At 41.0% G+C, this 18,216-nt stretch overlaps 1 protein-coding gene across 2 annotated transcripts in view; it reads left to right on the forward strand.

The window, feature by feature from the left end:
• rbm46 (RNA binding motif protein 46) overlaps positions 1-18,216 on the forward strand; it is a 35,616-nt gene that overhangs the window by 5,361 nt on the left and 12,039 nt on the right. For both annotated transcript variants that reach the window (XM_087832653.1, XM_087832659.1), the window contains exons 7-8: positions 2,925-3,315; positions 15,690-15,889. In XM_087832653.1, the coding sequence (XP_087688779.1) occupies positions 2,925-3,315; positions 15,690-15,889 (591 nt within the window). The remainder of the gene's footprint in view (positions 1-2,924; positions 3,316-15,689; positions 15,890-18,216) is intronic.

Below are 18,216 nucleotides of genomic sequence, written 5' to 3' on the forward strand. Positions count from 1 at the left end.
TAAACCTGACTTCAACCCTCGGTTTAGCGAGTCGGGCCTCAGCGAGTGTAACGAAGGTTGCGCTGTGCAGCAGAGGTCAGCGTGTGTTCAGGCAGAAACCCATGAAACACTCATCTGCCTCACCCAGATCAAAGGTGAGCAGCAGCAAGGAGCCGTTCACCCTCCAGGGGATCAATTACTGAGGAGGCTGAAACACTGAGGTGTGATCCGAGGCCAGCATGTACAGTGCGAGGGGTATTTTTAGCAAACCAAGCCCTCGACTCGAGAAAACCTGCTCGAAGCTGCTCTGTTCACTCTGCCTCTCATCAGCCACAGCGATGAAGTTTAGAGAGAAGTCGAGCAGATCTGTTCGTCTGCACAAAATGTGACTGCTTGAGTTTGTTAAGACTTTTTCACTAACATTGGTGTTAGATGGAGTTTCAAAGACCCTAATCAGGATGCTGTTCAGTCACCAGCTCCACTGTCTTCTGCTTTGGTTCGGCTGGAACAAAGACAGTAAATCTTTAAAACTCTAAAGGTGTTTGTAAGGAGTTCGATGAAGCTCACGTGTCCAAAACAGAAAGCTTGTTCCTGGATAAATCTGCAGCTCCACGGTAGTTGAGGCTTATCCTGCTGGTTTGCTGCATGCATGGCGAATGAGCTGGTTTTCAGTTCAGGTCTTCCATCTAGGGAATCTCAACCAAAACGTTCCCGATCATTGTACCATTAAGTTTAATGCACATCTCTGCATTAAACTGGGCTGAGTTTGCTGTGCATGTCATGGGAAAGTTGTGTGGCAGGACTTGGTAGATGGGCTTAACTAAATATACAAGTTTATCGCTGGCAAGAAGGCTAATTGGACAAAATAAAAAAGCAGAGCAAAGTAACAGAAATAGTCACGCTGACAGACAGACATCAGGGAGATGGAGCAGGGAACACAGGTGAGCTAAATCTGACTGACGAGACGGGGAAGCTGAACTGAGATGGGGACTATCAAAACAAGACAGGAAACATAAGAGAGACAAATATATAAATATATAAATACGCGGGACAGACAAAAAGGAAACAGACACAGAGACATGACTGACTGGCGAGGGCTGACTTAACAGAAGTAAAGTCACATAGTCGGAGACTGAGAGGGATCACAAAAAGGAACTAATTACAAACCTAATGAACAAAACTCAATATGAGAAATAAATCAAATTGTTAGTTAGTAGGCCATGAACTCGCTTTTAATTGTATTTTGGGGTGTAATAGACCAGCACCTTTATCTCATTTCAAAGTCTCGGCTTTGTTTATTGCCATAAGTTGTTTTTAGGTCTTAACAGGGAGGGTGTGTGTGCCTGTTTCATGCTTGTGCAGTTGTCTGACAACAAAAACAGGGAACAGCTTTATTCTGAATTAAGCTGCTCTAAAACACCATCGAGCTGCTAGAAAATAGCAGAGCCACAAAAGCTGCCGACACTAAACATACAGGAGCCTTTCTCTGTAATATTGTTGGGTCCCTACCTCACAATATAAAATACCTTGAGGCAACTGCGGTTGTGATTTGTTTGTATTGAATAGAAAAATGCACAAAATAAAACATTTAAATTCATCTGTACTCAACACACGAGACCAAAAGGAAGCAAACAGAAGCAACGCGGCGAGCAGAGATGATGGGAAATCAATTAAATGATTTCTCAGCTTCGAGGCAAGCAACTGGGTACCGCTGATTGGCAGGGCAATAAATACTTTACAGGGTTACCTAGGCAACCTAGTGTCCTGTATTGATAAACGGTTAGTGAGCAAATCTACTTCCTGTCTGGCTCTTCAGCTAAACTCCCAGCACTTTCTGCCTGTCTGGATTTATTTTGTTATTCTGGTGATTTAATTGACACCATTTCCAGTTGAGTTCCTCCTGGGAGTTTCCGAGGAATTTCCAGAAATAATCTTTCCAGCTAATTCTGGGTCTAAGCCCAGAATTAACTTGGTCTGGTCACAGTTAGTTGACCAGACCTGAAAATGTAGGTGCATATCTCAGCCAGCTTCTCCTAACAATTCAATTCAATTCAATTTTATTTATATAGCGCCAAATCACAACAAAAGTCGCCTCAAGGCGCTTCATAGATACAGAGAAAAACCCAACAATCATATGACCCCCTATGAGCAAGCACTTTGGTGACAGTGGGAAGGAAAAACTCCCTTTTAACAGGAAGAAACCTCCAGCAGAACCAGGCTCAGGGAGGGGCGGCCATCTGCTGCGACCGGTTGGGGTGAGAGAAGGAAGACAGGATAAAAGACATGCTGTGGAAGAGAGACCGAGGTTAATAACAGATATGATTCAATACAGAGAGGTCTGTTAACACATAGTGAGTGAGAAACTGCCCAACACTGGCTCCTTAAGAGCTTAAAAAAATAATAGAAGGCAGCTGGACTTGTTTAAGTTCGTGAAGACGTTTCTACTCCCACCCAAGAGGCGCTTTCAGTTCTGAAACCAAAAGGTGGAGTTTAAACTGTAGTTGAGGTTCTCCTCTTAGGTGGCTGTTAACCCTCTATCGATCACATGACCCACAATGTGTGAAAAAAGGCTTTTTGCCATTATCATCACCGGGGGTTGAGACCATGCTGTCATGTGACCTTTTGAGGTCACATGACAGTTTTCACTTCGTCAGGTGAAATCCTGACAAATAAAATGGTTCTGGGTCAAAAAGTGGTGAGATCAACGAGGACATGTAATGCCACACGCCTTTTGTTTGATCATTTTTGAAAAGGTTTGACTAAAAATGTGAAATCACAACATTTTTTTGGTGCCATAAACAACCTTTGGGTTGTTCCTGCTGCTGTTCGGACATGGTTACCAGGAATAAAAGTGATCTGTATTGTCTGTCTGCTGTGTGTTTTATTTCATTCTCTGCTTTCAAAGCCTGAGCAGCCACTTAAACTAACTCTCGTTTGTACTTCAGGTGCGAAACCTCATGCTGGAGACGTCGGAGGAAACTCTTCGTCAGGAGTTCTCCCGCTTCAAGCCGGGCTGCGTGGAGAGAGTCAAGAAGCTCACCGACTACGCCTTCGTCCACTACCGCTCTCGCAGCGACGCCCTCACCGCGCTCAGCCTCATGAACGGAGCCCAGATCGACGGAGTCGCTGTGGAGGTGACGCTGGCCAAACCAGCGGGTGTCAAAGACGGAGGTGCAGCTGGCCGGAAGTGCGGCACCAGAGGTAGTCAGGGAGGAGGAGGGAACGGAGGAAACGGGACATTTGGGCTGCACAAGAATGATGGAGGGATGATGGGAAGAGACCCAATGAGACTGGTGTCCCTGCCACTGACAAACCCCTTCTACAGTGGGAGTCGAGGTGAGTGGGGGAAGAAATAGAAATCTCTTTTATATGTTTGGGTTTTTAGCCTCTTATGTAGAAGTGAAAGGTTTCAACCAGAGGCACAAAGTCTCCGGCATGAAAAATAAGAAAATAATATTTAATTTGATAGGCTGCAGGTTACCTTTTCTTTCAATTTCCAGCCTTTTTAATGAAGCCACTGGTGGGCTTTGTTTCTATAACCTGCATTTAATGTTGTAGTGACGTGAAAAAGACGGTCTTCTGCAGAGATCCACAGATTGGCATTATTAAAGGGTCTTGTGTCAATGACGTTTTCCCTCAAAGTGAAGTCCAAGGGTTAGGAGACAGAGGCAAGAGGCCAGGAGTTTTGAAATGCCGGGGAAGATGAAGAAGCAGCTGTTTTGGCTGTCTTCAGTTATTTTTTACTGAGTCGTCCAGTATTTGGAGCTGAGCCCCTCATGAACTCTTGTATTACCCGTGTGTAGGTCAAACACACGAGAGGCTAACTGAGCTAAAGTGAACATGGAGGGTGTCTGCTGATTTTTTCTTTCCAATTTTCTCACCAGTGAGTGATAAATTTGAACTTTTTAAGGACTTTAAGTCCCAAATGAACACAGTGAAAACTCTACAGAAAGCTCTGCTTTAAACAAAATCAGATGTAAACTTTGGCAAATGGACTGTTTTATAAAGTGTTTTTTTACTCTATGCAACATGCCTCATTCACACCAGCTTTCTATCTAACACTGAAATGACTGGACCCACATAGTGTACAGTTGTCATGGTTTCGGCTTTATTTTTGACCACAAGCATCTTTTTATGTTTGGCACTGTCTTGTAGCCCGAAGCCAGCTCTCTCTGTGGCTTCCTCCGCTACACACAGCGCTCCCACCAGTCTCTTTCATCACTTTAAAAGGGCAGCGAGTCATCAGTGCCATCATTATCTCCTGTCCCCTCTGACATCCCGGCACCACCCCATGAGCTCACTGCACCACCTTTCCACTGCAGCAGGCCAGAGACCACATCCCTGCTACACACTCAAATTCTTATAAACGCACCAGAGAGCAACTCGGGCTTCAGTTACTTTGGCATGCAGGCTTGATTAGTCTATGACCGGCTGTACCTCAACAGCCACTTTACTGTAGAAGTCTGTAGCATTGTGCAGAAAATAGCAGATTTCACTGACAAAAATATGAAGTAATGGAAGGGGGAAGATTCGGCACATCTAAAAATGACAGCTTTTTATTCAGGTCACAGTCTGCTTCTCCTTTCTTTCAACTGCTGCCTTTAGTGGTCACAACAGCGGACCGTCTACCTCCACCTCACCCTGTCTCTGTGGCCTTCCTCTTTTCCTCTTGCCTGGCAGCTCCATACTCAACAAGTTGGGATGGGTATTGATAAGATTTTCACGATTCCGATTCCATTTTCGATTCTGTTTAACGATTCGATTCTTTATTGATTCTTTATCGATTCTTTTTAAAAAAGGAGAACACTAAGGTCGATTAGCTTAGAACTTTGTTTTATATCTTCTCTTTGAACAAGAGAATTTAGGAGTAACATGGACTTACAAACCCAACAGTGAGATCTGAAGAGATCCACAGCCTACGGCTCTTCAATGGGGTGTCACAGGGTCCCCAGAAAAAAAATTGTAAATGTAAAATAATAAAATAAATATTCTTCTGTAGCAATAACAAAGTATAACATCAATTATTCTGTAGCAATTACACAAGAATATCCAGTAATGTCCCTGCCTACAATTAAACACATTCACTTACCGAAAATCATCTGCTGTGGCAAATGGGTGCAAGCCTTTTACCACAAACTTAGTCACAGCTCGGTGACATTCGTCTATCCTGGCCTTAAAGGAGACGCTACCGGTAGACTGCAGCGACAACTGCCAGCGAGCGCCGGCCAGACTCTGTCTGTCTCTCTCATCACCTAAACGCACAGTAATGGCAGGTTTTGTAATAAGGCAGATCGCGCTAACATAATATGCACTGTTAGTTGATTATTTACCTGCCACATTAACAGGAGAGGACGTGCAAACGTTACCGCTGCTGCTGGGTTGAGATTCACGAGTCCGGAGGGGAATTAAAAACACGACATTCATTTAAGATCATCGCGTGTTTTGTGAGCAAATGCTTTCGGATATTCGTAGTGTTTCCTCCCTTAAATGAAATATCTACTTTGCAAGTATTGCAAGTTGCCCTGTTGTCATCCGTTCTCGTAAAGTATAACAAAACATTTGAGCCGCTTAGGCGCCGTGTTTCCTGTCAGGTAAATGACGCTCCGCAACGTGGTGACGTCATTCGGGGAAACTGGAATCGATAAGGGAATCATTTGCAAAAATGGCAAACAATTCCAAGAAATTGAAACAGTGGGAACCGTTTCTCAACAAGAACCGGTTTTCGATACCCATCCCTACTCAACATCCTTTGTCCAGTGTCTCCACTATCTCCTCTTCACGTGTCCAAAACCATCTCAGCCTTGCCTTTTTAACTTTTTAATGTCTTCAAACTGCCGCCCTGTCCCTCTGATGTACTCATTGATTATCTCGTCCATGTTGGACACTCCCTATAACAATCCACTGTCTTTTTGTCAGTGCTACCTTCTGCAAACCACACATCACAGCAGCTCTCTCTAATATCTTGCAAACCACCCCTGACTGCAGTCTCGTCTTCCCCTCTCCTTCTTTGGATGGTTGTCTCCGGGTATTTAAACTAGTCCACCTTCACTTTCTCTGCTCCTTGCAGCTTCACTATTACGTGTCTCTCCCTCACATTAACAAACACATATTGTTCGGACTTGGTTTCAGGACTAACTGGACTATTTTAATTTTACTGGAAAACCAGTAGGTTTTCTCTAAAGTCAAAATAACATTGACCTAAAAGTATTTTCTTTATATTTTTATTTAGTTTTAATTCAATGAGCACATAGTGTTTTGTTTTCACTAAAATTTAGTTTTTATTGTTATTTAAGTGAATTCTAATGTTTTATCACAACAACTTGTAATTGTTAGTTTAGTTTTACTTGGTATACTGTCGACTGATGATGATAGACCTGGGCCAGACTTTGTGATAGGAGCAGCAGAGTGGAGGATGAAGGAGGTGGGGCGGGAGTGGAGACCACGACTGTAATGAATCCAAAACATGCTAGAAAGTTCAACTTTAATCGAAAGCATTCATTAGCTGCAGCAGTTGTAGGGAGGAAAACCCCCCAAAATATTTGTTAAAACTTTTTAATGAGCAAAAACTAAAAATATATAAAGTCATCAGTTTAATGTATAATGGATTTTTTTTCCTCTGTGAGGAGTCAAATCAGTTCCCCCTTTTCAAAGTTTAACCGGCTGCATAAAACTGAAGGTGGTTGTCAGACAGATATTTTCTGTGAAACATTGATTAATGTGGATGAATTTTCTGTCATTCTCAGTTCAATTATAGATAGATCTGTGCAGCATAGATCTTCTCCTCATCTGTAGTTGATGTTTTATTTGTGAAATTGTTCATTTTCTGCATAATAACCACATCTCTCATCAATTCTGATCGAATATCTCTCATAATAATCCAGCTGTAGCGAAAAAGTATTTATTCAGCCACCAACTGCGCAAGTTTTCCCACTTAAAAAGATGAGAGTGGCCTGTAATTTTCATCATAGGTATACCTCATCTATGAGAGACAACATGAGGGGAAAAAAGTCCAGAAAATCACATTGTCTGATTTTTAAAGAATTTATTTGCAAATTATGGTGGAAAATGAGTCAACAACAAATACTGTCTGATGTTGATTTTGAGTACCATAGAACTAAGGTGCCAGTGTCTATATTAGTGGGTCACTGCTTGCTACAAACATACAGAATCCAGTTTGGGGATGGCAGTAGAGTAGTTTTATAAAATAGGAGGTTGTGCTCCAACTACGGAGCCTCCCCAGGAAATTGGTGAGTCTTACCCTCAGATTTAGGGGGTAACATCAAATCTCTGCTGGCAGTGGAGGAGTGGACCTACTCTGAAGCTCGAGCATGTTTTCACTGCGTGTTGACTCCACCAGAGTTGGCCCAACTTCAGAAGTACACCACAAAACCTTTAACTAATGAGTCGTCCAGCCACCACCTGTTCACATGAGATCATCATGGTAATGACCAAAACGATAACATCGCAGATACAAGCATCCTCCACACTGTCTGGTCTCAGCCTCAGGGTGAGAAGCTGGAGTTCCAGGTGAGGTGGGGAAGGCCTCATCCTTCAGGAGGTTTTCCCACAACTGAGAGTAAAACCTGGATTAGACCCAGAACTCTGTGTCTCACCTGACCTGGGAGCACATCAGGATCTCCCAGGATGAACTGGGAGTGGTGGTGGGGAAAGGGGTCTAAAATGGTCAGTTTACCCTCTTGTCAATGCGACCTCACCTCAGATAAGGAGAAGTAAATGGATGGATGTCCAGGTCTGCTTGTTCATACACAGCATGTGTTTTGACTTGCAGATAAATTCTCAAAATATGGCATTAACTATTTATTTCTAAAATAATTCCCATTTCTAACAGGAAATCATGTGTAGTGCCAAACAATCAATATCCCCTCCCCGGGAGAGTAGAAAGTGCTTTCTGCTGTCAGAATAACCTCTTCTGGACCGCTTGCGGCTTTCTAATGAGCTGCACTTTGTTTTTATTTTTCCCTTTTTTGTAACACAGGGTCATTCTCTGTTTCTTCACTCTGCCAGGAAAATTAGCCTAGATTGTTCTTCCTGTACATATGAGCAGGTTTCGACTTTGTCTCATCCATTACAAACCACATTCATCAAGCCTCTCACATATATTGAGAAAGCCGCAATAATAATCTGGTGTCAGAGTACGAGCTCGTGTTCCCTCGTGCTCGTGGCGATTTTCTGAAAATGAGAAAAGTTTGCGAGTTAACTCTGCTATAAATGGGCTGTGAAATATTTATGATGGGAAGATGTCAGAAAGAGACGAGGATATGGAGAGATGAAGTGATTCTGAGAGAGAGAGAGGTTTCATTTGGGGAGGGTTCAGATCTTGTCCACTGTCCACATTCAGCCACACACAGTCTTTTCTCTCCGGTTTATTTCTGTAGAAGATTCAGATCAGATGAAGGCTCTAGATTAGACAAAAATGTCATATGTCCTCTTTATTGGGGAAAGAGTCGAAACTCCTCCGAACTCATCTCTCCGACAAAGCCTTCAACCTTTAGGGTTTGTTTATTTTTTATTTTCCATAAAGGGTCCTTATGCGTATTTGACTTTCTGTCACTTAGAGCAATGGGCTTTGATTCAGGTATTTGGATAGATGTAGCCACCATGACTGGTTTCTTAATGTTTCCAGGCCTCAACTGAAGTGTTTTGGCCATTTTGGAACAGGATTCTTACTTGGCACACAGATATCTGAAGTACTGACTTACTGGGCCTTTAGTGCAGTTGACTTCACAGCTAATTATATTGTTTGTCAGATAGTTGCTTTAAAGTGGTCCAGAAGGCACAAACACTGTCTACTGTACTTCATTTAGCTGAAGAACTCTGTTTTTGATATTTCTGAAGTCTATTACGTTCACCACCTCAGCACTGACAAAGCTCACACTCTTAACTCATCTTTGTGTCAGATAAAAATTGTCCATTCTCTACTTCAGAGATGTCAGCCTGGCCTCTTCAGTTTCTTTTCTTTGTTTCCTCTTCTTTAAGATGGAAAGAAGAAATAAAAAAGGAGGTTTTTTAGAAATCACCGTCCTCAGATTCCGATAGTCTGACAGAGAAGAAAAACAGCTGCCGCCGTAAAAAAGAGCGACACAACCACCGCAGATACAGACATTATCACCGCGGACAGTGTCCTGCATTAGTGACTGGTGTCTGGAGGTCGGGCTGACCCGTGTCACCCGGACTTACGATGATGGATGCTGTGGCAGAAACTATGCTGTTTAATTTCTATTAATCACAGCGCCTCGCTTTAGTTTGATTCAGATAATGATCCAAACGAGCTTCTCTTAAATCTGTCTCACCGCTTATCCCCATCCATCATTTTCTCCACTCTGCCTCCGGCTCACAATAAAATCTGCCGTCTCTCTGTACAGCCGTCCTCAATTTTACACCATCAGCCATCAAAGAGACATCTGAAATGTAACTATAACTTCTGCCATCCCGACCCCCCATCATCGCTGGGATTGATTTGCCCGAGGAGACATGTCTCACAGAATTCCCTCACATCGCTTCTAAAAAAAAATAAATAAATCACATAGCTGTTTTTATAGACATCCTTTTTATTGTCCTCAGCCTTTATTATTGTTTGTGATAATTTATGCATCAATTATCTTCTGCTTTTTTTAATTAACTTGTTTTTAATTTGATCATTTTATGTTTTCTTGTTACTCCTCAGCCTTTCTAAGGCGACAATTAAGAGCTGAAAGTGCCACAATATAGTGACTCTCGCCGTTTGTTGTGTCGAGTAGAGGGTTGTAAAATGTATGAGTGTCCGGTGTCATGGAGACCTGGCATTGCATGGTTCATTAAGAGGCTGCACAATGATCCTCATCTGATTGCTTCTGCTAGGCCATTCTGTCTGGCTTCAAACAGGTGATTTTTGCATAAAGCAGGTGTGCAAGTGTGCTGAATAAATCCGAATGAATAAAACTCCATGACTCATGGCAGCTGGTAAATTTAGAAATGTCTTAGTGTTATCCACTTAAGCCATCTTTTATTTCAGGGCTAAATGCCCCTTAAATTGCCTAAAACAAATGCTGAGGCGCTGCTAAGAGTTAAACACAATCCAAATTCTGTTAGTGTCATGAAACGGGCACTAACAGATATCTATGAAATGTAAGTCAGCTAGTTAGTTTCCATCTAAAGATAATATCATATATTATGATTGAAGGATTTCTATTAAAAAACAGGCAAGTACACAGTAGAGCGCTACTACAACTTTTATCAGTTTGGCTAGTTAACATGCAGTGTAATGAAGTGCTACTGGGTGGCTAGCTACAGAGCTATGGTCAACGTTGGGGAGTAACAGAATACATGTACGGGCATTATGTATTTAAAAGACAAAATATGAGTAACTGTACTCCGTTACAGTTTAAAAGGGTGATACTCAGAATACAGTGACTTTGTTGAAATAAATGGATTACACGGCGGTATTTTCCTGTTTTATATGTTAGGCTATGCCCTCTCTATTTTTGGTAATTCCACGCTGGTGGAAACACAAACAAATCACACATTAATTAAGAGGCTCTAATGTCTGTGTCTCAATCTCACGGCCCATGTCACCTCTACTTCCAGCCCGCATAATGACGTGAAGTAATATTTTTTAAAATGATTATTTAAATAATAATTTAATATGAAGGCAATAGGCAGAGTGTTACAGGCATAGCTCTAAAGAATGTAGCATCATGGGCAGTGTAGTCCGTGCTGCAGGGAGAATGGACTGCCATACAGGTTATGTGTCTGTGAGCGAGGGAGAGAGAAAAAGGAAAAGTATGAGTTGTCACTGAGCAGAAACGGGAGCTGGAAGCATGTAAATATAATAATAACCACTGCAGCCAAGAAGAGTGCCTGACGAGCCCAGTTGTAAGTAAACTATTAAGACTCGACTGTACACCGTGTTCGTGTTTTCCTCTGAAACAATAAGTTCCGTTGGAGCAGCCTTTCAACGCCTCTCTCTGTCTCTCGCGAGCAAAGTCGACCCAGACAACAAAGTAAAGCTAGTTTGAGCCCGACATGAACCCGACATATTAGCCAGAGGACCCTTTACTACGGTTCGGAGCCGCGGACCTGTTTTATATACGCGAGGAATAGTTTTCTATACGAGATTGCTGCAAAAAAGTGCCTCCTTACCTAATGTCCACCTACTGTTACTCATTTATAATAAGATTTAAAAATCTAGTTGGTATTGGTATGGCGAGTAACCTTCAGTAACAGTAATAAATCACAACAATAGGACATTCATGTAGTTGTAAAAAGCGTGATAATATGTTAAGTAATCCAAAGTATTCAGAATACATTACTGTCATTGAGTCAACCAAGAGAACGTCCACAACACGAGGTTGATCATGAATATGTTTCTGCGTGTAGGGCTGGGCGATATGACCCAAAATTCATATCTCAATATTCTTTAGCTGGATGGCTATATACAATATATATCTCGATATTTTTGTTAAAGCCATAAAGTAAGAACAAAAAGAGAGTTCTTAGTCAAAGCTGTGCCCCAAATCTCACACAGGCACTTTTATTAACATACAGCGTAGATGTACATGAAGAAATTACTCAGAAATAAATCATCAGCATTTATTAAAATAATGCTCCACAAATAAAATAAAACAATGTTGTTTTTGTGCATAACAAAAAGCTCACAATTGTGCAGTCAAAATGTAAACTAAAAGCCGCTGAGCATAATAACAAAGACAGATTTCGCAGCTGCTCTGTTCCCAAGTTCTACTGTGTGACTGACAGTGTTGGGGAGTAACGGAATACATGTACCACCGTTATGTATTTAAAATACAAAATATGAGTAACTGTATTCCGTTACAGTTACCGTTTAAAAATGTGGTATTTAGAATACAGTTACTTTGTTGAAATAAATGGATTACACGGTGGTACTTCCCTGTTTCATATTGTGGCGAGTCAGGCCTGTTTGGGTTTTGTTTGACAGCTACGTTCTGTTGTTCCAGGTGGCAGCGTTACGGTTGCCATGGTTACAGGGTGACGCTCTCTCTCTGCGTGTTTCCTGGGTGATAGAGGCCTTTTTGTTGTTGTTGTGCTAAGCTAATAGGCAGAATGCTACAGGCATAGCTCTAAAGAATGTAGCATCATGGGCAGTGTAGTCCGTGCTGCAGGGAGAATGGACTGCCATACACGTTATGTGTCTGTGAGCGAGGGAGGGAGAAAAAGGAGAGTGGAAAAGTACGAGCTGTCATCGAGCAAAAACGGGAGCTGGAAGCATGTAAATATAATAATAACCACTGCAGCCAAGAAGAGTGCCTGACGAGCCCAGCTGTAAGTAAGCTATTAAGACTCGACTGTACACCGTGTTCGTGTTTTCCTCCAAAAACAATAAGCTCCGTTGGAGCAGCCTTTCAACGCCTCTCTCTGTCTCTCGCTAGCAAAGTTGACCCAGACAACAAAGTAAAGCTAGTTTTCGGCTACGAGCCCGACACAGAACCCACCGTATTAGCCAGAGGTCCCTTTACTACGGTTCGGAGCCGCGGACCTTCAGTAACAGTAATAAATCACAGCAATAGTACATTCATGTAGCTGTAAACAGCATGATAATATATTAAGTAATACAAAGTATTCAGAATACGTTACTCTCATTGAGTAACGTAACGGAATACGTTACAGAATACATTTTGGGGCATGTAATCTGTAATGGAATACATTTTAAAAGTAACCTTCCCAACACTGGTGACTGACAGCCTGGAGTTTGAAATCCTCTTTGTAACCACGCCTCTGAACAGGTGCCATTCGTGGTCCTTAAACACACACAATACGGTAATATTACGTTGAAGCACAGTTCGTATCACTCCGCGAGGCTCCTGACTACGGTAGCAGTAATGCTTCCACAATCTATCAAGTAGTGCAGCTTCGTAGTAAAGCATTTTTTGACAGACAGCTGAGTCTGCTGCTTTATACCACATAAAATCAGTTCGCCATCATTAAGCACAACCAGAATTCATACATAAGGCGCACTGTCGATTTTTGAGAAAATGAAAGGATTTTAGGCGGCGTCAATGCGTTAGCGCGGTTAGCTTGTTATCGCATTGACGCCATGCAGCCCCACGCATTGAGTGATGCGCGGTAACTCGTTAACGGAGATTTGCCGCGTTAATGCAGTTATGGCGTTAATGTCGTTTTAACGAGATTAACGCTGACAGCACTAAAATAGTCATCTCCAAATCTTTTCAGCTCCTCTTTGATAGCTCCATGTCCATCTTGTCGTTACCTGTAGGTGAAGCGATGGGGGAGGGGGAGATGTTCAGTGAAGGTGCGAGGTGAAGCAGAGTAATGTAGCGTAGAGACAAAAGTAGACGAAAGAGAGATACTATATCGATATAAACGATATTGTCACATCTCATATCTCGTATAAAAATATATCGATATGTTTAAAAACTCCATATATCGCCCAGTCCTGGCTGCATTGTTTGGATTACTCGCTATGGAAAAGTCCCCATAGAAGTTTAACGTTCACACTCAAACCTGAGTGTGACCCCAGAGTGATTCTTTTCTGAAGTGATAAAATATTCACTGTGTTCAGTGTTTTTAAAACTTTAAAGACGTGCTGCACACAAACAGAGCTAATGGAAAACTTCAGAGGGCGAGAAGGATGGTCAGATGATTTCTGGGGACTCATCAAAGCGCTGCTGCACATTAAAAAGACTAAAGCCTTGGCACTTAACAGGGGGATTACGCAACAACTTGAAAATAATTAGTTCCATAAATTAAACCAAAACAATACGATGTACATAAGCTCAGTTTGTTGGAGCCTCTTTAAGTGAGGCTGCAAGATGAGGTGCACCGACACAGACGTGCAAATGAAAACCCAAAGGACTGCCGAGCAACCTCTTTTCATTTATTGCCACATTTCCCTCTCAGTCCAGCTTCAAACTGTTGCATAATTGAAAAAAAAACCTGCTGATAGAAACCAATTAAAGTTATTTCTGGGTTTTGATTTGTCGCCCGATAAACTGAGTGTCAGTGAGGGAGTAATCGAGTGAAAAGTTGGGGAAGATGGAGCAGAGCTGAGTCAGTCACACTTTATGATCGCTGCTTTAGTGATGAGATGAGCCTGGTTGTTACTGTGCTGCAGTCAAAAGTATTAAACTCAGTGAACCGCGAGAAGAACCGGGGGGCAGAAACGCTGCTCATCCAGCCATCACACCACCCTTTATTCACCAAGAATGCTCTCCAGTGGTGACTCCTACGTAAAATAGGCTTTTTCTGATGGTTGCCATGGGTTCCCAACTATTCTATATCCCAGTGAGTAAATCCTAAACAAAGAAGAAATTCACCATAAGTACGTTTCCTCACTTGACCTCACTGCCAGTGGTTCAGAGGTGACCCGCCCATAACAAACACTTTGTTACGCACGAAAAACAAACCAGTAAACATTAAATTTATGAAATTCATCTTAATCACATTCACAAAAATATTTCAAGCAAAAGGTTTTTTTTAATTCCCACCCCTATTTAACTGATCAAATATATCTGTTTTGGTTATACACTATAAATAAATAATAATAATTATACACATTCCCTTGTTATAATAGTCTATACATCTTTTTGTTTACGTCCATAATTATTAACTTACTCCTGTCAAAAACTATTGCAACAATACTCCCCCTGCCAGGAGGGGGAGTGAACACCATAACTTGAGAGTAAGTGACGCAGGATTCTGAAAATCACAGACAAGTTCAAGTCTCAATGACCTCGACTTTGAGTTCAAGCTCACTGAGACTGGAAATCTACTAGGATTTTCAAATTCATGCCATAAGTGCACGGGTTGCCTCCAGTATTTTAAAATGTCATCATATCGAGTTATCTATATTTAATGTGCAGTACAACCATTGTATCCCCTATGGTTTTGATATATGGACGAGACAGGGTATTAAATATTTAAAGTAAATTTTGACAATAAGTAAGAGAAGAGATTGCTCGATGTATTACCCCGTTTCATTCATTCGATGCTTTATAAACTAAAGGTTTTTTAATCTAATTTTTAAAACTGATATATATTTGTAAATCTTTTCAAATTCTCCTCGTGACTATCCCACAAATAAATTACTATAGTACACCTATGCCCACCTTTAGACACACCCCTGCATGTCGGTATCGCTTGTCTTTTTAGGGTACACAGAGCTGCTGTTGTGGAGACTTAAGAAACATTTTAGTTGTCTCCACCTGACTTCACTGCCTCTTTGAGAGGCTTTTGAGAGGCTGTGAAATCAGCATTATCTGCTGTGGTGTTTTCAGTGGGCTTTTTGAGAAAAGTAGGGTCCATTTAAGCGAAATCTTTTAAGGCCTTTTATTCACACATGCTCCTACATGGATTTATACTCCGTTAAATTGATTTTCATGTCACAAATGTGAGTGAAACACTTACACTGTCCAGCATAAACGGCACAATTTTTCCGCTGTGTTGTCCGCTCCACAAGAGTGTTTATATAACATAAAACTACTAGCAGCAGGAAAAGGTTTCATGTAAAGGTCAATGTAGTATTTTGGGTTCACAGGTTAAGTTACAACTGGGTTTACTGGTGTATATAAATGAATAAGACGAATTGCAAATTCTTATTCATTGTGATGTTGTTCTTATACTCTGTGAGGTCTTAAAGAAGTCGTATGTACCTTGAGCTGAAGGAAGCACCCGCCTAACTTAATGCTGCTCCCCTGTATATGTGTTTGTACCGTCAGATGACCTGGAGCGCTGCATGTACCCCCTGCTGCCCGGCACCCCCCTCACTGGCACCAGCCTGCTGTCGCTCAAGCAGAGTCAGATCACCTCGGCCGTCAGCCTGCTCGACTTTTACTGCTGCAAAAACTGCTGGTTGCCCCCAGAATACTACCTGTACTCCACACCAGGGCAGGATGGAAAGCTACTGTTACTGTACAAGGTTTCAGACTGACTAGATGTTAACACATAAACATGCACGCAGTTAAACATATCTGAGAGGTGTCTGAATTTATGCACATCCGTTGTCCTTATATATGCACATGGTCATCTAGCTTCCTGTGCAGGATCCAGTTAATGACATTTAGAGTTGCTGCACTGACATTTTTACAGTGTATTGGATCATTAGCACCTCTTCATGTGCTGTGTAGCTAAGTGTTAGCTAGCTCTCTATCCACGCTAATTGTAGCTGTCTCTAAAAAAAGTAGTGTTAGTCATGCATCTTAGAGGTGGGAATCACCATACTTCCCACGATACAATATTATCACAATACTTAACGCACGATACGATATTATTGCAATTTTTTTTAAATATTTTGCGATATTCAGATTCTGTACATAAAGGTAAACTTTATCAATATTCATTTTATCTAATATCAAAGTCTCACACTCAGTCTTTCTCTCATTTCAGTTTTATTGTTGACAAACTGAACGGTTTGTATTACAGTCTAGTCCAACTTAACTGAATGCAACCATCTGGTACAATTATAGCTATTCTGAACTATGCAATTTATGAAAACTATGCAGCCCCTTCAGCAACTGAAGAATTTGAAAGTAAATTAAAACAAAATATAATCGTACATTAAATAAAAAAGTTTTAAATTTAATTAAAATAAAACATGTCTTAAATTAAAATAAGTAAACTGTCATGTTTATTGCTGCCAAAAAAAAGTTAAACACATTTGGACAGTGAAGGAATGTCAGGATTCTTGCTCAGAAAAAGGATCAACATGCTCTGAAGTCAGAGTCCACAAAAACCTTTTTTGTAACAAAATATCGATTTCTGCTGTCCCTGTATCGATACATTATTAGCAAACAAAATATCACGATACTACACAGTATCAATTTTTTCCCACACCCCTAATGCATCTTAACTTGTGCGATTACACAATAGACTTATGGCTGAAATCAATACTGTTTGCTATTATCTATGAAATACTGTTGTGGCTCATGCTATCCAACTAGCATTTTCATTTGGATGCCATTTTGCTAGGTTAGGAAGCTAACTCCTAGCTGTAACTTGACTATGCTCTATGAATCAAGTGACTCCTGATTTGTGACATTATCTGAAAAGCTAAATTATGAGATCAGCCTTGGAAGTTTGGAGGAAATGGCAAATCACAGACTAGATTTTTGAATAATGTTAGCTTGCTTAAGGTTAGCTCAGGATTGACGCTAAAAGCTAAACGTTTCACTCCATAAATCAGTTTTCCTGTTGATGTTGACACTAGTTTTCTGTCATAGATCAAATGGGCTTGATTACATAAGTGACTGATTTTTTTCTGGCTAATATTAGCTACCGTTAACATACCTGTTAACATAAACAAAATACCACCTGTACCACATGTAGCACCTAGGGGGCTAAGCTTGTGGATTGCGTGGAGATGAGTGTGAGGGTTGATTTGTGGCAGAAGGACAACAGCAAGAGTAAAAGGAAAGGTTTACAAGATGGCAGCGAGACCTGCTGTATTGGGGGGTTTGAGGATGTCAGCTCGGACAAAAAGACAGGAAGTCAAGCTGAAGATGCTAAGGACACGATGAAAAGATTACAAAATGAGGACATCAGAGGAACAGCTCAGGCTGAGTGGTTTGGAGGCAAAGTTAGAGAGGCAAGGCTGAGATGGTTTTTAAATTAAAGTGCAAATTTTTTATATACAACAGTAATAAAAATAAAAAGGAGATTGTGCACAAGAGCACTGCAGACTGCATTAATGCATAAACATGTAGTCCATAAATCTCCATAAACAGCTGCGAGAAGGTGTAATACAGAAATATGTGTGTGTCTGTCACCATGCATAACATTAATGACGCAACCACAAATATAACTTGACCGTACTGAAATATTTATAGCTTCTATATATTCCATACATATGATTCTGCTGCAGGCACATGGACAGATTATTTTACAGCCTGGTGGGACAGGGTTGTGCTGTGGGCTGTAAAGTCCACAGCAGTAAATTATGTATGTCACAAAGCTGAAATGCAACACAATTATGTACATAGATGAGAAATATTTCTATATTAATCAGTTTAAACATTTAAAAACATGATTTTAAAAGTACAAATAAATTGATATTCAGTGAATTTTTACTTATTACGTGTTCTTGTGTTCTTGTTTCAGTGAAGTCTTACATATCATGACCATCTCTAACATTATCCTGTTATAACATCCAGATTCTTTCTGTGTTATCAGCATATGAACATAAAGAAAATAACGTTTATATTCTGTAGTGTGTGTAAAATTCAGCAGTTCCATTTAAAGCTGTTTTTT

The sequence above is a fragment of the Neolamprologus brichardi genome, chromosome 3 (genome assembly GCF_056152115.1).
Source record: "Neolamprologus brichardi isolate AB-2024 chromosome 3, ASM5615211v1, whole genome shotgun sequence".
In the NCBI taxonomy this organism is placed as follows: domain Eukaryota; kingdom Metazoa; phylum Chordata; class Actinopteri; order Cichliformes; family Cichlidae; genus Neolamprologus; species Neolamprologus brichardi.